Genomic DNA, 23,855 nt, shown 5'->3' with positions numbered 1-23,855 from the left:
ACTAATAAATAAATAGAAATAGTAACTATGTACACATGTATCCTATCCTGGTCTCCCAGGTATTACCCAACATCAGCATCAGCAGCAGATTCAGCTTACTTCCTCTGACTTCTCTGACGTCATTTTTGCACATGAACAATAAGAATGGGCACTGGGTTGTTGCTGTTTTGTTATCACAGACACCCTAAATTACCTTCTAGATGCGCCACTGCTCCCAGTTTAGCTCGTGGCCGGTCACTGCGCATGCGTAAAGCCCGGTGTCCGGTGTCAGGCTGTCAGCAGCTGTTGAGTCCATGAACGGCAAGACCGAGACAGCGAATTAAACACACCCAAATAAAGCGTGCGGACCAGGTTCTGGACCGGCTCAGAGACGAACAGGTCGGGGCGGATTCAGCAGGACCAGCTGGTGATCTGCAGCTGGAGCTAACGGAGCTAACAGGCTAACTGACAGCGGACCGACAGCTCTTATCTAACGGGCTAACGGACAGGCCAGCGGCTCGTGGTAACCACGCTGCACCGTGCGGATCCGCCTCGACCCGATCTAATTTTTGGACTTTCGGAACCTCCTGCAGCCGCATTGTTTACGGAGTCCAGCGGCTGTTTTTTTGTGAAGCTCGACCGGGTCGAGGACGCTCGAGAGCCGTCAGAGCACGTCAGCCCGGACGAGATAGACGCTCTCTGACCGGTTCGGACTGGGGACCGGGAGCCGAGATGCTGATAGGTAAAGTAGACTGGATTTAGTTCGGTGTTACAGCTCGATACAGTTGGAGTCAACGCTAACATGCTAAGCTAGCTCGCATCAGCTTGAGGTACCAGGCTGTGACACACACGGACTGGGGTTTCGGGTTCCGCCAACTTCAATGCCAGACTCCATTCGAAAAATGTTGTATTTAAGGGTTTTGCCTCTTTATCAGATAACTGTCGAATTCACCGACCTGACTTACGTGTCAAATTAAATAAAAACGTCTGCTGATAAATTCGGCACACGATTGAGCCTCCAGGTGACACTTCATTAACTCAAATCTCTAATGTATTCCATGATTGTCGCCTCTACACCACCCCATCCCGGGTTCAGGGTTATGGAGAACAGGATCTTTGGAGTTATTGTTTTCGGTCATAAACGTGCAGTCTTGTGTTATATGTTTTCAGGCCGTACTGTAGGGTTGTGTCAGGTTACCATCATCCGGTGCTGTTTTCTGTTTTAATAGTTGTGTAGGTGCTACACAACTATTAAAGATCCCAAATTTAAGAATTTTATGAATCGTGTTTGGTTCGTGTTCTACTGTTTTGTCGTGAATCTAGGGAATATATGCATGACAGCTGGTTACAATGTGTTGGATATTTGTAGCAGTGATGTGTGTGTACTATGTACTGTTTTCTTGTATTTTATTAATTAGTATCAAACATCAGAATAAACAGTAACATGTAATCTGGCAGTTTTACATCTTTATGCAAATTAAACTATACAACATACAAAAGATTACTTTTTGTAAAATGCTGGTAACATAATGCTAATCTAAATTATCTAATATTTATGGAACAGACTTATCAGAGTTATGATAGTGTTATTTTAAAGTATTTTGATTATTTATTTATGATGATATTTTTAACAGGAAGGCTCACATCATTGGATTTTCACATTATTAATGGTGTTTGTTATGTGATTGAACCTTGTGTTAATGATGTATTTTAAAGACGTTGTTCCTCCTCTCAGCAGCAGTCGGTGCCGGATCCGGAAACCCTGCCGGCACGGGCAAGAAACACCGCCGCAGAGGCAAAAAACACCGGAGAATTCGAGCTGAAGAGAACCGGTAAGAAACCAGCAGAGACTGTAGACTGGATCAGCTGCTTACCCCATACACAAACTCACAGGCTAAATTTAGAGGCGTGTCTTAATGTGAATGCATGTGGGTGCACTCCAAGAAAATTGGTTTTAACTTCCTGTGTGTCACCTCCATTCATTTAGAGCATTGATTTTTACTCCTTAATCTGATTTCCTGATCGCGTCATATTAACAAGTTCTGAAAAGTTTGAGCTCATTTATCTTATCAAAGAATTATCTCTGGTGTCTTAATGAGCTTTCACTTTTTCTAATTTGTGTAACTTTAAAGTTCAAGATTGCTTCATAAGATAAGATTGCTATTATGCTTTAATATCACAGAAACACATTAGAACCAACCTGTTCATTTTTCCCCTTGTCAGAACTTAACCAGCATCTTCAGCTGTGGGGAAACATTTTTAGATTTTCTTTATTTCTGCATGAAAGTGACGTTATACAAGTTCTAAAACTAGACAAAAATAACCTAACTAAATGGATAAAATGCAAATATTGTCATTTGTTGTTGATTTATTTTCAGAAAATGACTCAGTATTATTTATCTGTGAGGGGGAAGGTGAAAGTGTGTGAGGGATTAGCCGTAGATTTGAAGATGAACTTGTTATCAGATGTTTTTTATTCAGTGGGATTGCAATCAGGTGTGAGTAAGCCCCGCTTTTTCCCTTGCAGGTCATAGATCTATCAAAGTGTGGTTATCATAACCCATGTTAATGTTAATGTTCATAAGCGTGTCATCACTGTGCAACGTCGGTGCACATTCTCCACACATTATGTGGAGGAAACAGAAGGCTGTTTGAGCAGTGCTTTGTAAGTGGATGAGCCTGTTACAGAACTTTTTAGGTTTAACTTTGAAGCATCATCTGTAGAAAAAGGAAAACACTGCATTTCAGCATACGACCCTAATCCCATCTGTGAAACATGGTGGCAGTAGTACATGGTTTGGGCTTGTTTTCTCAATCATGTCAGCAAACTTTGAAGGATAATTTCAGGAAACCTGAAATAGGAGAAAGTCGATCATGCACCAAGAAAATAAGCATCAGCATACACACTGTTAGTGCAAAGAATGATCAGAGAATAATGGAGATGGCCGTGAAATAGTCTGAAGTGAGGCGTTCACGTCAGTTACATGAGCTGAAGTTTGGACTAAAAACTCCTGCAAGCCGGTGTGCAGGACTAATCAAGAGTTATGTTTAGTTGTAGTTATCGCAGCATCGATGGGTTTGCACCAGTTATTGAAGCACAGGTTAATATTGTCTCCCTTTTATTTTTATGTAAATAAATCAACAGCTAAGACCAATATTTATGTTGAATTTGGTTAATATGGTTCTTATTTCTACCTCTATGACATGTTTGTGCAGAAATATAGAAAACTGCAGATCAGCTGTACCAGAGTAAAGCTCTGAGTGCACAGACAGCCTTTTTTTTTTTTTTTTTTTGCACTTTTGTCATCTGTTCTTTCTTGTTTTGTTTGTTTTTTTTTACAGAAAATAAATCTTTTGAATCTCTGCGTTGATGGTGTTTGAAATCCATCACAAAAACAGCCTCAGCACACTCTTTTTCTTTTTTCCCCTCTGCTCTGCTCTCGCGGTGCTCTTAGACCATCTCTGGGAACACTTCTGTGCTCTTCACTGGCACCTCTCTCTCACGACCACTTAAATTCAAGAAAGGTCGTGACTTACAGTATCAACACTGTAGTTAAGGATAGAGAAGAAAAATTTAAAGAAGATGGTTTTTGTAACCTAGCAACAACAATCTCTCTCGCTGTGGACACGGACCATAACAAAATGAGTGCAACATCTGCACCTGAGTGTTTCTGTTCTGCTAATATCCAGCTGTTTATGTTTATGCAGTTTAAGAAGCCCCCTCAGTCCACATGTCTAAATGTGGTCTTTTAGCTCCTGTCTCTTTAAGACCACCTTGCCCAAAAGCCCATTTTCTTCTGATTGGCCAACTCCAGGAAGCCTGCTGAGAGGCAGTACTCGTAGTTATCAGGGGTACTCACTGATATCTCACAGTGTATGATAGTCATTGTCATTGATCATGGAACCATACGTTACAAACTGGGCATCAGGTTGTGTTTAGTGAGACTTCTGTTGAGTCGACCCCTGCTGGTCATTAGAAAGAATGCAGGTGAAAGTACTTCACATGGCCTCCCAACCATTTACCTTTGACTTTATGCCTCTGCAGGTTTAAACTGAAGAACAGCTACCACGTCAAATGTTTAGTATTTTTACTCCTGAGCTGTAAAATGCTGACGAGGTGTTGTTGTCACCGTCCGGGGCAGGCAGCCGGTGTTGATACCCAAGTTTGTGAATGTGATAACTAAAAAATGAGGTGACGTAGTAGCACCTTAGGTGTATCGAGTTCAAATCTCAGTGATCTTGAACTCGAGGTCAAGTTTTCTGAATATCTTGTGAATGTAATAACTCTATAACAAGGTGATGTATCATTTAGAAATCGATACCATAGGTGTGTCTACACAGAGGCTGAGCGGTAGCACTGGCGGTTGGCAGTAGTTTAAATATTTGACAGGGACAATCAAAGTTTTTACTTGTGCACAGAAGGGGAAAGTCTCTGTGGAGCCATCCAGCCTGCTGTCTGCTATCTGCTACCTGGGTCTGATTGAAAATGAGTTGATTAGTAGGTGCTGATTTCCATGCGAAGTATTTGGAGTGATGGAGAACAAGCTCAAGTTTTTCAAAGTTTGCTGGTAGCTTTGGTTTTTCAGGTAACTGAAGAAACAGTAATACAGACGTTAAGACGAAGCAGATGTCTCCTTTCATGGTTCATGGTTGGCATTGCACTGGCTGAGTAATGACCTTTAATTTTCCATGACTAAAGAGCTGCCTGCCAGACCGAAGTGAGGGCATCAACACATGTGACAGTTAACTCAATCAGACTGGGTATTTACTGAGTTTAACTGCCCACGAATGAGGACTGACAGATTTCCAGTGAAAGTTTTGAGCTGTGAGTCTTGTCGATAAACAGCTCGTCACATAACGACACACAAAATGTCAGCGAAACAGCTAGCCTGCTGCAGGCTTCCTGCTAAGCTAGCTGCTGTCCCGCTGACAGAAACAGTTTTGGTCTCAGCCTGAAGACACTCAGATCCAATAATAGAACCGGAGACTGAATTATGATCCCACAACACACACACACACACACACACACACACACACACACACACACACACACACACACACACACGTGCGCACTTCAGTCTATTTCAGTACAGCTCAGGCAAACTTCAACAATGTCCATGACTCAGATATGATGGAAAGCAGCTCTCTGTGTGTGTGTGTGTGTGTGTGTTATTTGATCTCTGCAGGTTGTCTGTGTCCAGAATGAGATAATTACTGAGCTTGTAACAGTCCACAGAGCTAAGGGTTTAGTCTTTTTGTTTGTTTGTTTTTGTTTTCAAAAGTTTTTAAAATTATTTTTACAGAAACAAACAAAACAAACTGCTTGTCTGATTCCACCCACACACACACACCTGCTTCATTTCAAAAAGCACAAAATAAACTTCTCCAAATCTTCATCCGAATGTCAAAAAGAGTCCTTCGACCTTCATATTTTACTGTCCGCATCTTTGTTGTGTGTACGAGGTTTCACCTGATTTGTCGTGTGGTCTGAGAGTTCATATTCCTGAAACGTTTCCAGTAACTTTTTGACATTTCAGCGACTGAGGTTCATCCTCGTTGGTTTATTTTCTCCCAGATTTAAAGGAGCTTTTCAAATTTCTTTGAAGTAGTCTTCTTACACATGAGTTACTCCCTTCTCGAAGTCTTTTAATCTTTCCACATGGTTGAACACTGTGAAATTATCATTATTATTTTTGTTATTATTGTATCAACTGGGGTTCTTCCTGGCTAAAAATGTGCCTTTTGATTGCACTTAAGCACGACTGGCCCCCTGGTCGTACATAAAAGCTGCATAATGATGAGACACAGAGTCTTTGTTACTTTATTCGACTGAAATCTCTGCATTTATTGGTATTTTTAGCCCTTTGAGAGACACAAAGGCATTTAATTTAAAATTTAATTAAAAAAGTAGTTTTTTTTTTGTCACTGTCCATTTTTGACTTTTGGTGGATGAAACATTTTATAAATAAGAGAAATCCTGATCGGGCTCACGTAGCTGCCACTTGTGTGAGTTTATAGCTTTCCCCTGCAACCCATGTCTAAGATTCACAGCTGAATTATCTTTAATACTTTTGTCAGCAAACTAAATGTCTAAAAAATGTCCCCATAATTCTTGCCGATTATGAATTTTCTATTTTTTATTTATTTTTATTTTTTTACTGGGAGTTTTCTGCCCTGTATTCTCAATCCACTCAATATACTCTACTTTCTTTTACCATCAGGTCTGATGACCTCTGTAACCTTCAGACTCTGGATGCTGACAGCAGGGTACCCACAGCACTCCCACAGACTGCTCTGCCACCCCATGAAAGCACTCCAGACACAACCACGCCGCATGGAAACGCGTTAGCATGTCCAGAAGATCCCAGAAGCACTCCAGACACAACAACACTACACGAAAACATGTCAGTATCTCCAGAAGATCCCAGAAGCACTCCAGAAGTAACCATACTGCACAAAAGCGCATCAAAATCTCCAGAATATCCCAGAAGCGCTTCAGACACAACCACACTACACGAAAACATGTCAACATCTCCAGATGATCCTAGAAGCACTCCAGAAGTAACCACGCCACATGAAAACACCTCAGCATGCTCAGAAGATCCCTATGAAACTACCACGGCACCCCACCAAGAACCTCCACAGGAGCCCATACGAACACCCCCGTTAACCACTGAAATCACAGCGCTGAATGCTCCCCGTACGCCGTCACCACCTCCCCTCCAGATCTCATCACCATTTCTAGGCACAATAATTTCCCCCGAGGAACCCCTGGTACCTCCTCAAACTGCCCTCAGCAGCTATAAGTTTTGCAACCGGTCACCTCCTGCAGCTTCTCCACATTCTCCTCACAGTCCCAGCCAACCACTGCCAACTGTTACTCAGAGTAATAATACCCAGGATTCCTCCAGATCGCCTCACAGAACTCTTCAGTCCGTCACAGCAGACGGTCAAACAGAGCTCTACAAATCGCCTCCTACCTCACCGCACACGGTTACCCACAATGCCTCTAAGTCCCCGTCGGTGTCTGCTACGCATCCTGCCAAAGCTCCTCCCACTCCTCCATTAAGCCCCTCCCAACCCGATCCTTACCTGCTTACCTCAGTGACCTTTACGTCCAGTGTCTCCTCCCACCTGTACTCCCCCCTCTGCTCCTCCTCCCCCTCTTTCATGCGCTCTCTCGACTCTCTGGGACCTCCCATTAGCCTTCCTCCCATGATGCCAACGGCAACCCATCAACTGACCTCACCTCCTCCAGCTATGACCCCGCCCCCTCCAGAGTTAACCCCACCCCCAGCCCAGCTGCTGGGCTCTGATGATGAGGAGCAGGAGGACCCGTCTGATTACTGTAAAGGTGAGAATTTATCAGAGAAACCTGCAAGAGTAAAGATCTGTCGTGGGTTTAAAATCAAATAAAAGCTCTGGTTTCTTCTCTTTCTGTGCGCTCCAGGTGGATACTACCCTGTGGATATTGGCGATCTGTTTAACGGGAGGTACCACGTGGTCAGGAAACTAGGCTGGGGACACTTTTCCACCGTCTGGCTCTGCTGGGATCTGCAGTACGGCACACATGATGTTTTGAAGACAGTTCGTTGGCTTTTTGCATGGTTTCTGTTGTCACATGATCTGAATCTGTGTCTGATTCAGGAAGAAGCGTTTTGTGGCGCTGAAAGTGGTGAAGAGCGCTCCTCATTACACTGAGACGGCTCTGGACGAGATCAAACTGCTGCGATGCGTGAGTGTTTGCTCTCTTATGCTTTCTCTAAACAACGGCAACAACGTGGGCTGTGGCTCAGGTAACCAGAGTGTCTGTCGGTCCCTCCAGGTGAGAGACAGCGACCCCTCTGACCCCTACAGAGAAACCATCGTCCAGCTCATTGATGACTTCAAGATCTCTGGAGTCAATGGAGTGCGTATCCTTTAACCAAGTTTTCTAATTTCTTTTTTAAAAGATTTATTTTTCCATCTTTCAGAATGACGCTACACGCTAATTAGTGATCAATATAAAAAATGACCCCCTTGTTTGTAATTTGAAAGTTCAGTCACTGCTGTGGAGCTAGCTCCAGCATTTCCCATGTAGCTTTTTCATACTGGAAAGCTGACCAGTCGCTGTTGTTGTGATTCATTGAATCATTCAGCGGCTGTGCCACAGTCTGGCCCTGCAGTGGGACAGACATGAAGACCTGTTATCCTTTCATTGTCTGTGGATATACACCACAGTGTTTCGGATCGACACAATCCTGAGCCCTGTTACTGCAAATGTGAAAAGTCACAGGTCTTTCGTTGCACAGTTGTGAACAGGAATCCTTCCTCTTCGCCCTTAAGGTCGGCAGATTAAAGACATCGAGAAGAAGAAGAAGAAGAAGCTGAGAATGAATTAAACTCTTTGCTGTACTTTCCTGATTATTATCAATTAAGAATTTTTATATTTGTTGAGGTATTTTAAGGTGGTGTTGTGTAAATCTACGCGGGCTGACGACATCATATCAAAGCAAATCTGCTGGTTCTGTTCTGGAGATTCACCAGCACACGAAGAACCGGTTAGCGAGCCGCTATACGAAGCTCAGCGAGGCTGCAGAGCAGGACAGATCCATCCGTGAAGGAGACTTGCTGGAGAGGAAGCTGATTATGTTTTTCCATTCGTTTTTACCAAGTAGACTTGGTACTTGTGTGGTACTGTTTAATAATTAATTTTAGAAAGAGTGGGCTGTTAGTTTCCTCAGCCGTTCTCAGATGTCTGTATGGTTCTGGAAGTTTTGGGCCACCAGCTCTTAAAGTGGATCATCAAGTCAAACTACATGGGACTTCCTCTGGCCTGTGTCAAGGCCATCATCAGACAGGTAGCGCATGCAAACACAGATCTATACAGTATATATACAGTGACTTGGACTTGCTGACCCGCATGGACTCGGCTGTGCGCTTGCAGGTGCTGCAGGGTCTGGATTACCTCCACACCAAGTGTAAGATCATCCACACTGACATCAAACCAGAGAACATCCTGCTGGAGGTTGATGAGGTTTACGTCAGGAGATTGGCAGCTGAAGCTACTATCTGGCAGAGAGCTGGAGCCCCACCCCCTTCTGGATCATCAGGTGATCAGCTGCTATGTGATTGGTCGGAACTAGGAAGCGTTAGTGTCTCTTTTTAAGTGTCAGGAACCTGCTAATGAAGCTTTTGTCAAGTGTTTTCCAATCAAAGTGAGAAATCGATCAGTGAGCTCAGTGATCAGTGACAAACAGAAATGTTTAATGCTAAGACGTGTTACAGACAGTTACTGGGAGCTGTGGTTTCCACTCCATCCAGAGAGACATCTACCTGCCTGTCTGTCTGCTTTCTGAGCTGTCTCCTTCTCCTTTCTTACACAGCTCTAACTGCACTGTTTCTCCTGTCTCTCTGTTTTCCTCCTTTTCTTCTTCCTGTTTCTGCCGTTTCCTCCCTGTTTGTCTGTCCCTGTGTGTCTCTCTCTCTAGTTAGCACGGCTCCCAGGGATCTAGAGGTAAGTGTCCAGATGTGATGCCTACTGTATTCAAGTGCAACCTCTAAACACCTAGGTCAGGGGTGGCCAACTCCAGGCCTCCAGAGCCGGTGTCCTGCAGGTTTTAGATGTGTCCTGGATCCAACACAGCTGATTCAAATGGCTAAATTACCTCCTCAACATTTCTTGAAGTTCTCCAGAGGCCTGGTAATGAATTAATCATTTGATTCAGGTGTGTTGACCCAGGGTGTTATCTAAAGCCTGCAGGACACCGGCTCTCAAGGCCTGGAGTTGGCCACCCCTGACCTAGGATATCTTTCCTTTATCTGGCTTCAAATACCCTAAAATCATCAATCAGGCTAAGCAGTCATGTGGAGATTATCGGCTTGATACCTTTAGTTAGAATCACCACAAACTCCAGTGGCAATTGTTTGGCAGTATGTAGTCGACTGAAAACATGGAAAGGTCTACTAGCATATTTTTATATGCAGGTATAGTGTAAAAAAGCACTGTATTGATGTGTGAGTGTAAAACAGTGTGAGTGGCCAGTAAAACTGGAAAGCCCTGGAACCAGTCCTGTTAAAACCAGAAAGAAAATCAGACTGTGTGAATTATTAGACTGATCGGTATCACCGTTCCAACACTGAGGCACAGCAAGATCATTTTTAAAATAATTATTCTTCAGCTCGTGTTGAAATGTGAGAGCAGGGGAGAGCAGGCATATACAAAAGTAATAAATGTAGAAGCTCCCTTATTCATGAGGTCGCCACAGCAGGTAGCTTCACACCAGGGACCTTTTGCATGTTACACTATGGAGCCACAAGTAGGTAAAAAGTTCACAATCAACCTGGTAATACGCTGGTGTGCAACTAAAAGGGTTTGCTGTTTTTATATGGAGCAAAATGGCTCTAAGATTACTTGCTGCTAGTGGGACAGAAATTTAGGCAGGAATTATGTTTTCACTTCTGCTGAGTACTGTATCTCTCACTGAAGCTAATCAGGAATGAAAAATTATTTGGGTCTCAAAAAACTGGAGAAACTCCTTCTGCGAGCATTATATGTGCTGCATACCTGCAAAGAAGGGGTGGGGAACTCCAGCCTCGAGGGCCGGTGTCCTGCAGGTTTTAGATCTCACCCTGGGTCAACACACCTGAATCAAATGATTAGTTCATTACCAGACATGTTGAGGAGGTAATTTAGCCATTTGAATCAGCTGTGTTGGATCAGGGATATATCTAAACCCTGCAGGACAGCGGCCTTCGAGGCCTGGAGTTCTCCCACTCCTGCTCTAAGGTATCTCAAACAGGATAAGTTATCCTGCTGCTGTTCTCCCATAAGAACTGCGTTTGTGACACTGAAAAGATGAGTTCAAACCTGAAGTTACCTCACTCAGCCTCAGATCCTGCCTTGTAGTGCAGGTATCAGATACGTTATAGCTGTAATAAACTACTGCAAGCTGATTGGCCGAAGGTCAAGAAAAGGAACTGTGTGCATGGGTGTGTGTTGTCAGTAACAACAGGCGTGTGTTTGAGCGTCTTGATTACAGAAACATAAAATTGTTACTGTTGTTGTTGAAGCCTCACTGTCCTGCTGCCTGTCTCGCCCTGTGTGCGCGCAGATCGGAAAACTGTCTAAAAACAAGAAGAAGAAGTTAAAAAGAAAAGCAAAGCGACAGCAGAAGTTGTTAGAGGAGAGACTGTTTGATATACAGGTACAGTAGCACTGCAGTAATAGTACTGTGAAACATGCTGCACCAGTCCTCCAGCAGTACTGCAGGGTTAACTCTTCTGTTTGTGTGTTCAGAGGATGGAGGAAGACGATGGTGTGCTGCAGGCTGAGGATGCAGACAGTATCGGTGAGTGTGACCGTTAGTAAAGGCCGAAGTAGAATTTGTTGTCTAACACAGTATAAATACGGTGTTTCTTTGTTCTTAGGCTCTCTGGTTGTCAATGGCAACACGTCCTGCTCTATAGCCAACAGCAAAACCAGCCCAGAGTCCAACTGCTCTTGGTTTGAGGATGGGTGTAACGGCCACGCCCCCGGACGGTTCTCAAGTCCCGCTTCTGGCCTATCAGGGTTCTCCAGCTCAGTGATGTCAGCAACGTCTGAATCTGCACTTTCTACTCAGTCCGGATACTCGAGTGGACGAGAAGGTTGGACACGCTCACACGTTTCAATTTAATACTTCGCCTTTATCGCTTGTAGTCTGTTTTTGTAGCAACTGAGAGATTTTTGGCCCATTCTCCCTAGAAAGACTTCCAGTTTTATATTTCACTACTATCTTTCTCACACTGCTCTAAGTTATTCTACAGATTTTAGGATAAAGAGCAGGTTCTGATCAGGGGACTGAGGACCAGCCCAGGGAGGCATCCCCTACAATGATATGATGATGAAGCAAAGGAGTTGTTCTACTCTTAGCTCCTCCCACAGATCTTTCAGAGGAAGCTGATTTGTGCTCCTTGTATCAAAGGGATCCTCAGACTCAACAATTCAGACAGCCCACTGTCCCCAAAATTCTATCCAAAAATGTTCTGTACACAGCATAAGCTAACCACACTTGAAGGGACTTCTTCAGCTCAATGGTTGGTTAGGGAACTCTGAACTGGAGGTGGAACGTGGCCCATTTGTACTCTGAGTCCTGTAATCTCTGCCAAATGAAAGTTTAAATCTCCTGGACTGGGACCTCTGCCAAACACTCCCACTCCACCCTCGCTATATGCTTTAGTATGCCAGACATGCTCCCCCACCTCATGATCCTACTCGCCGCCGAGTGGTGATCTTTTGACAGTTTGACTCGTCTTCATCCAAACAGCTGAAAGAGTTACAGCCACAGGTCCGATGATGCAGTCAGAAAATCTAGAATTGAGTGGCAGCCTAGGATGTCCTGTTGCTAACTGGACTCATGATGAACATGCTAATGCTCAAACATGGTGTTATGGGCAAACTAATCCAATAATAGAGCACCACCACCCCGGACCACCAGGTTTGTCCACGTGACCACTGAAGCCACCCAGCAGAAGTTCTTCCAGCACCTCACTCAGTGTCTGCAAATTAGCCAAATCCTTCTAAATCCTGCATTAACACAAACAGCAGTTAAACCAATCAGGTTTAACTGATTTTCCTTTTTTTAAATTTCAGCATTCAGCGCCTCCGACTTTGTCCTGAGTCCTCTGGATTCCCAGAACGCAGACAAGATCAGAGTGAAGATCGCTGATCTGGGAAATGCATGCTGGGTGGTGAGAATCCTTTTTCACGGTCATCTCTTCCTCTCGTTTATTTTCCCGTCAGACCAATCAGACGGCTCCTCTCTCTTTTCCCGTCTTATGTCTCTTTTCCAGCACAAACACTTCACAGAGGACATTCAGACCAGACAGTACAGAGCTCTGGAGGTTCTGATTGGAGCAGAGTACGGACCCCCGGCTGACATCTGGAGCACTGCCTGCATGGTACACGTACTCACTGGTGCAAAATACATAGACATGCTTTACATGCGGGATTTTCCCCAGTCTGACTGTTACAGCATATTCATCAGACCATTGTTGTATGTAGCCATTAAATATTGTCCCTGTGTATAAATAAATAGGCCTTTTATTTCGAAAGCAATTCCCTAAAATAAACGAGATGAGAGCAGTGGTGTGTGTGAAACAACTCTGCCTAAACTCTGCGTTTTATACACGGTCCCTGCACGATCCCATTTCCAAGTCATCTGATCTGGATAATTTGATGAAGATTGTTTTTTTTTTCAAGGTTGATCTGACAGATTGTTTATGAAATGCAGTTTCTACCCATCTGGCAACACATAAGTTGCTGATCTGTGTTTTTCTGTTATTCTGACTGGTTTGAGGGTCACACAGTAATGGGAGTGTTGGCTGTCACTGCACAAAATGATGCTCAGAAGAGATTTTGCAAGTCTCAGATTTGGTGTGGTGGTGTCAATTCAGTTCAATTTTATTTATACAGCGCCAAATCACAACAAAAGTCGCCTCAAGGCGCTTTATATTGTACAGTAGATACAGAGAAAAACCCAACAATCATATGAACCCCTATGAGCAGCACTTTGGCAACAGTGGGAAGGAAAAACTTCCTTTTAACAGGAAGAAACCTCCAGCAGAACCAGGGTCAGGGAGGGGCGGGGCCATCTGCTGCGACCAGTTGGGGTGAGAGAAGGAAGACAGGATGAAGACATGCTGTGGAAGAGAGCCAGAGATTAACAACAGATATGATTCAATGCAGAGAGGTCTGTTAACACATAGTGAGTGAGAAAGGTGACTGGAAAGGAAAAACTCAATGCATCATGGGAATCCCCGGCAGCCTACGTCTATTGCAGCATAGCTAAGGGAGGATTCAGGGTCACCTGATCCAGCCCTAACTATATGCTTTAACAAAAAGGAAAGTTTGAAGCCTAATCTTAAAAGTAGAGATGGTGTCTGTCTCCTGAATCCAAACTGGAAGCTGGTTCCACAGAAGAGGAGCCTGAAAACTGAAGGCTCTGCCTCCCATTCTACTTTTAAATACTCTAGGAACAAATGGGAGGGAGAGCCTTTCTCTTTTCAGAAAGACATCTACTGTGATAAAGTCTACTCTCCTGCTGTGTAATCAATTATTGTAAATGTTATCAGGAAATCATCAGACAGGAGAGGGTTTTCAGGAAACACTGTTAAATGTTCAGTTTCTATGCCATATGTTAAAACAAGATCTAGAGTGTGATAAAAGGGTTTTTACATTTTGAGAGAAGCCAATTGAGTCTAATAACAGACTAAATGCCATGTTGAGGCTGTCATTTTTAGCATCTACATGGATGTTAAAATCACCCACAATAATTATTTTATCTGAGCTGAGCACTAAATCAGATAAAAAGTCTGAGAAATCAGACAGAAACTCTGTGTAAGGCCCAGGTGGACGATAGATGATAACAAGTAAGACTGGTTTCTGAGTTTTACAGCTGGGGTGGACGAGGCTAAGCATCAGGCTTTCAAATGAATTAAAAGTCTGTCTGGGTCTTTGGTTGATTAACAGGCTGGTGTGAAAAATTGCTGCCACGCCGCCCCCTCGGCCTGTGCTTCGAGGTTTCTGGTAGTTAGAATGACTCGGGGGTGTTGATTCATTTAAACTAACATAATCATCCTGCTGCAACCAGGTTTCTGTAAGGCAGAGTAAACTGTGTAAACTGTACTGCGAGCTCGGTCCTGAGACGTTTTGCTTTAGGCAAATTTAAATTCACTTGGTATTCTAATAGGTGCAGGCAGCAGACCTTCTGATTGCGTGCACTGATCTATGCAGAGAATGTACACACCGCCACCCGTGTGTCCTTCATCTGTGTTTCCCTGACAAGTTATTGATGTGTGATTCAGTCAGTGGTCACATGACTAAATGAAACATTGATTTTGGTGTTTCAGGCGTTTGAGCTGGCAACAGGAGATTACCTGTTCGAGCCCCATTCAGGAGAAGACTACACCAGAGATGAAGGTACTACTGCACAGCTGGCAGTACACTCAGCTGTACCACACACACACACACACACACACACACACACACACAGAGTACTGTAGTGTTAGACTGACTGTGTTTACACTACCTCAGTGTGACTTTTCACTGTGTGTTCAGATCACATCGCTCACATCATCGAGCTGTTGGGGCCGATTCCTTTGCCCTTCGCTTTGTCTGGCAGGTACTCCAGAGAGTACTTCAGCAGGAGAGGTGAGACAGTTTACCTTCAGTGATCCTAAACTGTAGAGAAAGGAGGGGAAAGTTGGAACTCTTGTTGCAGATGGTAAAGCTTGGGAGTTTTTCTGTCCTCCTTATTCAGTGAACCTGGTTGTTTTTAAAACCAGATGCCTCACTCTTCCTGTCTCAGGTGACCTGCGTCACATCTCCAACCTGAAGCCGTGGGGTCTGTTCGAGGTTCTGCTGGAGAAGTACGAGTGGCCACTGGACCAGGCGGCTCAGTTCAGTGACTTCCTGCTGACCATGTTGGAGCTGCAGCCTGAGCGTAGGGCGACGGCGGCAGAGTGCCTGCAGCACCCGTGGCTGCAGACATAGATGCGCACGCAGCCTCAGGGGCTGCACGCAGAGACAGTCGGCGGTCGGGGAGGAAGCGTCTGTTGAGTTCACATAATGTGGGAAATTGTTATCTTGATCATGTGTCTGCGCTGATTCCTGAAGTAACTGGATGATTGATTGGCTGAGGCTGGATCCAAACTGAATCGGAGTCCTCACGTCTCATATGTGAGTATTTTAATATGTTCAGTATAATTTCTGATAGAAAACTCCAGTTCTTCCAAGTTTCTCTTTTTTTCTACATCGAACTTAAACCTGCGTCTCCTGCTGACTTGTTGTGGGACTTCCTGTGCTTAAATAAGAGTCAGGTGGACTTAAGTCCGAACAGGTGATGCAGCAGTAAACACAGCCTGTTTCTAAAGACCAGTTTAACCAACATGCAGTCTTTATTGATGTGTCCACTGAAGCGAAATAAGCTGTACTCTTCCTCCTTTGATCTTCCTGTGTTGATTAAGTTTGACTGTGCGGAGGTGAGTTTTTTGCCCTCCCCGAGGTCAAACGTCAGCGATCAGGGCCGTCCTGCTCCTAACTTTTATCAGCCGCTCGCAGACGTTTTTATCTCTTTATGCACACCTCACAAAAGTCTGCATTTTTGCAGGCTTTGCTTGAGGATATTAGCGTAGTGTTGTGACGTTAAATATAGTTTTAGTGTTAATAAGCATGGGAAATGACGTTTAGTGTGTTGGTTTGCGGCAGAAGGAAATGCAGAACTGAATCAGAGCACATCAAAGTTCCTTATATTAAGAATTTTTAAAAAATGTAAATTTTAATATTTATTAGTTACGTTTCATTCACTGTAAGCGAACGACACCAGTGAATGCCAGTGAAGTGTGTGAGGGCGTTTGATGAGCGAGAGGATTTTGTTTTGTGTGTTTGCTGCGTTGGCACCTTTGTGTCGACTTTACTCCAGAGTTTGGATCTGTTATTAGTCACAAAATGACGGGAAAATTAAAGCTGGGCTCACGTCCTAACCTGCTTCATCCTTGTCTGTCACTTTCAGTAAAGCAAGGATATCTCTGCCCTGAACCTTTTGCCATTGCTGTTCTTCCTCCCGCAGTTTTCTAAGCAATCCACTGCTTTCAGCCTTTTTTATTTTAAATTAAATATAAAACTATGCTGAAATGCTACAATGAGCCTAGCCGGTGTTGACGAAGCCTTACGGTGGAAACATTTGGATTCAGCCTCAGTCTTCTCACCTCTGCTGACCTTTGGCTCGGTTGAATGAGCGAGTTTTAAGTTTCCTTCCTGCACTTTGTCTCTGTCCCGGTCACTCGGCTGCATTTCTCTGATTTCTGCTGAGTTCATATTTACCTGTCCCTTTGTCACTTCCTGCTGAACCTGTGAGATGATGACTATTGATTACTGATCAGAGACTTCTAGGACTCGTGAATCTCCCTGATGACTTTTGTTTAGATGAGCACACTGTAGCTTCCCGACAACAGTTGACCCCCACCCACCCACCCCGCCCACACTGACCACAGTATTATTGATGATGGTATTGATCTTTGTAGCTGAAGGTCAAACCGAATTGTCCTCTGATGACCTCTGACCTCCCCTGTTCACCTGCCCTCACCTCTTTCTATGTTCATATGATAAATAGTGCCTTGAAATAACCCCACCCCCTCCTCCCCATCACATTGATATAATAAGGTTGTTTTTTTTCTACATGTCAGTGTGGAATGTTTCTTCTGTGAAAATAAAGATGAACGAACACTCACCTGACTTTTAGTTGAAGCTTTATTGATCACTTGCAGTATATGCTGGGTTACTGCTGTTTATCACCTCCTTTATATGCATTCATTATTTCATGGCTAATTCTTCTGACTTTTTAAAATCAGTCATTAGAAGAAAAACCTGAAACTGAAGACGTTGCCTTTGATTGAAGCCGTTCTCACTGCTTTATAACCTCCTGAGATGACGAGAGACGTCTGCTTATTTCACTGCATCTGCTTAAATTGAAGGGGAGCCTGCTTTTCAACACATAAATCAGTGTACAAGAAGCCGGGGCTGATTCTGCGTCAGAGCCGGATTTAGCTGCTGATGGGCCTGTGGCAGAAACTGATCCTGGGAAAACACCACTTGCAGCTGCATTACATTCCAACTGTGGTGGGCTGGTTAAGGCCTCGCTCACACAGGCCCAGTGACCGATCAGTGACCCCCCTCCCTATTTAGGGAAAAACGTGTATTCCCCAGCTGGTTGGTGAGAACTGCAACTGGTTGCAGAGAAAGACACGGGCCAGAAGTTGCTGTGAGTAGTTCAACTACAGGTGCCTGTAGACTAAGCTGCTCGTGTTCACTCAAAACAATGCTTGCATTTCGAGCAGACGCATTTGCAGTAGACTCTGCTCGCTGCTAAAAATATATATTTTTCCTTTAATGCAAAGTCAAGCTGCACAGAGCAAATAAGGAGAGCAGGAGTTCTGGCACATAGAGGCAGTCTATATTTCAAATTACGACCCCACGCAGACTGAAATTCCAGCTGAGCGAAAGCTTGAACAAAGCTGTCGGACGTGAACCTGGTGTGTTCCCGTAGAGAGGCTCATCAGGTCGATGTCATCCATGCAGTGGTGCACAGCACAGAGGACCAGTTTCTTAAACACAGTATGAAGCCGTCGGCGAACTGTTCTTGAGCTAACCTGAAGGCCACATAAAGTTTGGAGGTCTGTAGCGATTGACCCCGCTCTGATTTTACCACCTCATGGCTGAGTTGCTGTCATTCCCAATCACTTCCACTTTGCTATAATCCCACTAACAGCTGACTGGAGTATTTAGTAATGAGGAAACTTCACTGGACTTGTTGCACAGGTGGCATCCAATCACGGTACCACGCTGGGGTCCCTTTCACAAATGTTTGCAGAAGCAGTCGGCATACCTGGGTGCTTGATTCTATACGCCTGTAGCCATGGAAGTGATTGGAACACCTGAGTTCAGTGATTGGCTGGGTGAGTGAATACTTTTGGCAACATAGTTAATGAAAACGAGTTCACTGGACTCAGGTGGTCTCCACAAACCTGAAGCAACTGCACGAACCTCTGAAGTCTGTCTGACCCAGTACTAGTAAGATGTATAATTCTATATGTTGTGATGTACAGTATAGCGACAGCACTGCGTATGGTCAAAGTGTTTAATAATAATAATAATAATAAAAAATTCATCCACAGGAAGCAGAGTGACTCCGGTTTAAGGACATCGTCCCCGTCCACCTGCTCCAGACTGAACGTCCCAGCAGGCGGCCGACAAACAGCACGCCTTTCTGAGCCTGCAGGACCCTTTCAGTCTGGAGCAGGTGGAGGCTGAGGCCCAGCTTTCACTAAAAAGTCTCTTCCTGTAGGTCAAAGGTGAGATGCTTCAGTCTCTCAGTTTAACAGTTCATCCTAAAATCTTCACTTCTTCTTCCTCACCACCGTCCAGCCATCTTCTTCATCCTGAGTAGGAGGAGGATGTGTCCTGCTGACCGATGGACCAGACGTTTCACACTCCATCTCCTGCACACACAAACAACCATCACTCACGGGGCGGGGCCATAATTGGCTTTTTAGTGTCGTGGTTTTTCCAGGAATTTTAAACCTTCATAACTTCATGAAACACATTTGAGTTTTGTTTTAAAACAGCAACCAAATCCATTTTACACCCACTCCACATATCGTAATGTTTTCTGTCTGTTTACGACTATAATATGAGCACAGAAGCAGCACAACTTTACAAACTGACAGAACGAGGATGTAACTGCATCAGAGAAGCTGAAAGATTTTCAAACTACAGTTTCCTTCCATCCATCCAGAGCTGGAGCTGAAAGCAAGACACATACTGGACAGTCCATGGCAAATACTCCGTAGTTATGTGATACAGTCATTTTTAAACCACAAAAGGAATCACGGCTAGAAGATCAAAATGGATGCAACACTGCAAAACTCACACAAAATACACTTTTTGAAGATTTCTGCTCGAGTGGGCGCACAACTGATGGGGCTGCAGGTTTTAACAAAGCCTATAAAATGTAATTCAGGTGTGAAAGATTCAGATTACTCGTTCAAAAAGGTTGAACGTCGCTCAGAGATTCTCAGTGGGAGTGACGGAGATCAAAATCCACAGTCCTGATTCTGACCTGTGTGTGTCTGTCAGGTGAGCCGTACCTGTGCGTCATCGTTGCTCTCTTCATCAGACTGTGTGGGCTGAGCCGTGACCTTTGCCCTTTGACTCTTATTCTGTGTCAGAGTGTTGATGGTGTGTTTGAGCTGCTCCAGTGCCCCCTGCCGCCACTGACCGAACATCTGCAGCAGATTGGCGGACACCTACAAACACACACACACACACACATCACCTTCAAACATCCACACCTGCAGACCGGCACCAAGCGGACGATTCTGTGTTCATTCCTTCAGTTTTTGTTCGGTGTGGAATAAAATAATAAAACTACTTTAATTGCTGCGCTTTAGTTCAAACAAGTTGACGTCAATGAGGAAACAACTGTGTGGAGAGTTTAGAGGTTTGAACAGTGAAAAGTTGGCCGCTTGAATGTTTACAAGAACAAAGAGCTCAGAGAAACCGAGTCGTCCTGGAAAGCGTCAGGAAAGAAGAAATAACGAGGCTCAAACAAAGCAGAAGAGATCAAACGGAGCCGCTTTAACAGAATCCGCAGCGCTTTTGTTCAAAAGGCAGCAAAACTTCAAAGTGACAGAGAAGCAGGTGTTGTTAAGGTGGATGCTAAATTTGGAGAAAAGCAGCAGGTGTGACTCTTCTCCAGGATGAGACCGACATGAATCTCTGAGGACTCAACGCCAGCTCCAAAAGGACGACCAGGAAACACCCAGGAACAAAAACCCCATAAAAGAAAGAGGAGGCATCAGATAAGAAAAGCGATGAAGCAGCAGGATGGGCGGACGGGGTTATGGAAACATCTGGGAGCTCATCATCAAACAGTGTTTATGTTCTGCAAACCACAGACTGGCTGTAGCACATCGTGCACCGCCTCCATCTGAATACAGAGCTCGCTGCCAGCTCTGGAGCGGACAGCGAACGCACCACCTCTGCTCGACCATAAAACACGAACAGCCCATTTTCAACCGCGAGTTCTGCATCATTAATCACATCATAGTGAACGCTGCAGCTTCGTTCGTGAGGCAGTACGAGCGCGAGAACTGCCGTGTATTTTCACAAACACAACAAAAAGACTAAATATTCTCCTGGCGAGAAGAAGAACCGATGAACTCATGCCTCGCTCGTCCTACTGAACTAACTGATGAAGACGTTAATAAGACCACGCAGATATAATGCTGACATCAGGAGGCAGGAAGGTGATGAAGACAACCAGAATTTACATGCAGACATGTCATAAACATGCTGCTTTTATTATAACATCATATCCATGCAGAGAATGAGAAATGTAGCCTCTGATCCCGACGGTTTACTTTTCTCCACAGAAGACTTAAATATAGTGAAGATGAATGCATTTTAAAAACAGGATTTAAAAAAGAAACACTGTTATTGCTGTTGTCTTTGTGTGTGTGTACCTGTGGTAAACTCCCATCATCCACCACTGTATTGAACTCCTGATCCATCAGCTCAGCGATGAAGTCCTCGACTTCGTACTGCTGCAGGTCAGCTGACACACACAGACACACGGAGATGTTAACACAACATCAAAAATGACCCTGAAGCTTTCGCTGTTTAATTAAACGTGGTTCTGCTCCTTATTTCTATTCTTAGACTCCACTAGTAAAGCTCTGCATGGCGCACAGTTCAAAACATCTTAAACTGCTCCTCAGTTCATCCTGTCTGAAATATTATAGATCATCTCCCTTTAAACCAAACTTCTTCTGACAGGCTACGTCTTGTAAACAGAGGGTTTAAACTACAGGTGGGCGGGGTTTCAGCGTCTACAGGCAGAGCCGTGTTGAGATGAACATATTAAACATACCCTCTTTCTCTGGCATCTTATTGAGGAGCATTTGGAGCAGTCTGAAGCCTTTAGGCTCACATGGGTTGCTTTTACATACATACCTCATTATTTGAGACTTAAGTTTGATGTGAACATGGAGCAGAAAAGAAGGACAACAGGAGCCCTTTAAACCTCTGAGACACACTTGACTGAGTTTCCCTTTAATCAACTTGATATCGACAGAAACTTTGTCTAATTATTTGTCTTTTCTTATGCAACATTAAATTCAATCCATATCTCACGCTGTCCTTTGTCAGATTCAAAAAACAGACTGAACCGTTGGAGGTTCAAAGTCACTTTTATTCATGCATCCTCACGAGCTCAAACTGAGACGACCCAGATCACATCTAATGATCACTGAAAGCTTAAACTCGATTTAAAGGGTTCACCCACTTCTAATTAGCACCGTAACAACTACACAAACCCACCGTTGTCATGGAAATACTGCTGAACCACATCCACCATCCAATCAGCTTTCTGCTGGCCGTAGATGCCTCCAAACCCGTTATCCACCGCAATCTGTCCGACAAACAGAGATGGTACATTTTATTGCTGTGACCTCACATCATACATAACATCAGATTTCTAATGTTGACTTAAGAATAAACGAGCTAATTAATAAAATCTCATAAACAGAGAATCCTGCGAGATGTTGCAGGCACCCAACTCAAACACATCCTCCCCACACGTCTGTTTAAATTTCCCACTTCTTCTTCTATGTGTTGACTCCACCCCCCAGCATCCAGACGCCCAAACTCCAAGCTCTACCTGCATTCTGCTGAAGTAATGAATCATTTTGAAACATTTAAAAAGATGAACTATCCAAAGGTCAAAGTTCATCACCTTCTTTTGGTTGCCCCCTTTAGGGATCGCCACAGCAGATCATCTGTCTACAGTCACACCAACTCTCTGCATGTGCTGCTTCACTACATCGTTGAATCTAATCCTGGTCTTCAAATTGTCCTCCTGCATTGCAGCTCCATCTTTACACATCCGAACTGAGCTCCACACTTCAATAAATAACACTAATCTTGGTCAAGAAGGACTGGATTGATGATGATGTGGGTACAGTAACGCAGAATCATGAAGATACTTCCAAAACAGGTCCTCTGTTTATTTGATATAAAACTGCTTTCTAAATCCTGCCGACTACAGTCTACTTAGCAACATAAAAACAATCACCACACAACCCCCGTGTGCCAAAAAGTGATTCCCGGTATTTACACTTCCATAAAAAAGACATTTTGACCTATAATATGTGAGATATATGTGAACTGTCTTCCTCATGTATGATATCAAGTCATCTTGAGCCACAAACAACATTCCTCTCACAAGGTAGAAGTCGCCGTCAGTTTGTGGCAGAGTGACTTTTGTATTTATCCTTTATTTATCCAGTTAAAAGGTCCCGCTGCCATAAAAATGCTCTGTGTAGGTCTGTGATTTGGTTTAACAGAACATAAGCTCCTCACGTGAGAAGCTGTTAGCATGTTAGCATCATATCGGTTATCGTTGAATCAGTAACCCGTCTGGGTATCAGCTGGACCCGTCTGCCTTCCGCTCCGGAGGCACTCGATCGGCTCTAACTCACCTGAAGAACTGGCCAGGTTTGAAGAACCGCTCGGACTCCCTCTGTGAAGACCTCACGTGAAGCCGCGGAGGCCGCCATGTTGGGTCTGACAGACGGAAGGAGCCGAGTGCAGAAACAGAGATCAGACAGAAGCGATCGTTCAGGAAAAGCGTGCTCCTTCCAATCGAAACGGGACTGTGACAAAAAGCTAAAGAAATAAACAGACATGCATGTAAACTCTGAACTGCTCTAATTGTCAGATTCATCAAGGTGCTGGAAACTTTCCGCCCATGTTGACATTATTGTACTGTGGAGGCCCAGGAGTGCCAAAAGGAATTAAATAAATACATCATTTAAAAAATGAATTGAATGTGTCAATAATTAATTAAATATATCATTAATTAAAATGTCATCAATTAAATACAACTGAAAATAAATAATTAAATGTTTTAAATGAAATGAATGGCCATTTAATTAATTATTGAAATATTTATTTAATGAATTAATTCCAATTTTAAATAATTAATGAAACATTTAATTCATTATTTAATTAATCAGTTTTGTCACTCCCAGCTCTCCACAATTGTCCATGATGTGAATGTCCTTTTCTACCACAACCAGAAACCGGTTTAAGATGATTTTAGCTTTGTGACATTGTATGTTAGCCTGGTATCAGAACACGGGCACACTGTGGTCATAAATGGATGAACATGACATGGAAGATCTAAGGTTTTACAGATTATGTAACTGAAAGAATGTCTTCCCCTAGGAAGACCATTGACTAACCGCACTTACTTTTAAATAGCAAATGAGAAAATGAGAAACACGTAAACTCTCAT

General features: G+C 43.8%; 2 protein-coding genes across 3 annotated transcripts; one reads left to right on the top strand and one right to left on the bottom strand.

Moving 5' to 3' along the window:
* The first annotated feature begins 228 nt into the window (after nt 1-228).
* On the top strand, nt 229-17,228 carry srpk3 (SRSF protein kinase 3). 2 transcript variants are annotated; one of them, XM_085258982.1, is made up of 17 exons: nt 229-721; nt 1,715-1,811; nt 6,201-7,333; nt 7,430-7,538; nt 7,627-7,714; nt 7,805-7,892; nt 8,713-8,819; nt 8,906-9,071; nt 9,450-9,475; nt 11,073-11,165; nt 11,258-11,309; nt 11,389-11,607; nt 12,593-12,690; nt 12,793-12,900; nt 14,851-14,920; nt 15,059-15,151; nt 15,309-17,228. In XM_085258982.1, the coding sequence occupies exons 1-17, from the start codon at nt 712-714 to the stop codon at nt 15,491-15,493; spliced, it is 2,742 nt and encodes a 913-aa protein (XP_085115108.1). In that variant the 5' UTR covers nt 229-711; the 3' UTR covers nt 15,494-17,228. The 2 variants fall into 2 exon arrangements, with proteins under 2 accessions (XP_085115108.1, XP_085115109.1); XM_085258983.1 differs by having other exon boundaries at nt 230-721; nt 1,718-1,811.
* A 1,393-nt stretch (nt 17,229-18,621) lies between these two features.
* tsr2 (TSR2 ribosome maturation factor) lies at nt 18,622-23,313 on the bottom strand. The gene is made up of 5 exons (XM_085258985.1): nt 23,038-23,313; nt 21,878-21,968; nt 21,022-21,113; nt 19,645-19,803; nt 18,622-18,996 (listed from the first exon to the last, which is right to left on the bottom strand). Exons 1-5 carry the CDS (start codon nt 23,242-23,244, stop codon nt 18,895-18,897), a joined length of 651 nt encoding a protein of 216 aa, XP_085115111.1. The 5' UTR covers nt 23,245-23,313; the 3' UTR covers nt 18,622-18,894.
* Nucleotides 23,314-23,855: the final 542 nt, after the last annotated feature.

The sequence above is a fragment of the Mchenga conophoros genome, linkage group LG20 (assembly GCF_057382185.1).
Source record: "Mchenga conophoros isolate Kocher_MC1m ecotype Shallow Benthic linkage group LG20, M_conophoros_male_GT1.1, whole genome shotgun sequence".
Lineage (NCBI taxonomy): Eukaryota > Metazoa > Chordata > Actinopteri > Cichliformes > Cichlidae > Mchenga > Mchenga conophoros.
The sequence above is the reverse complement of the archived record's forward strand: the minus strand, read 5'-3'. Positions and strand labels throughout refer to the sequence as shown.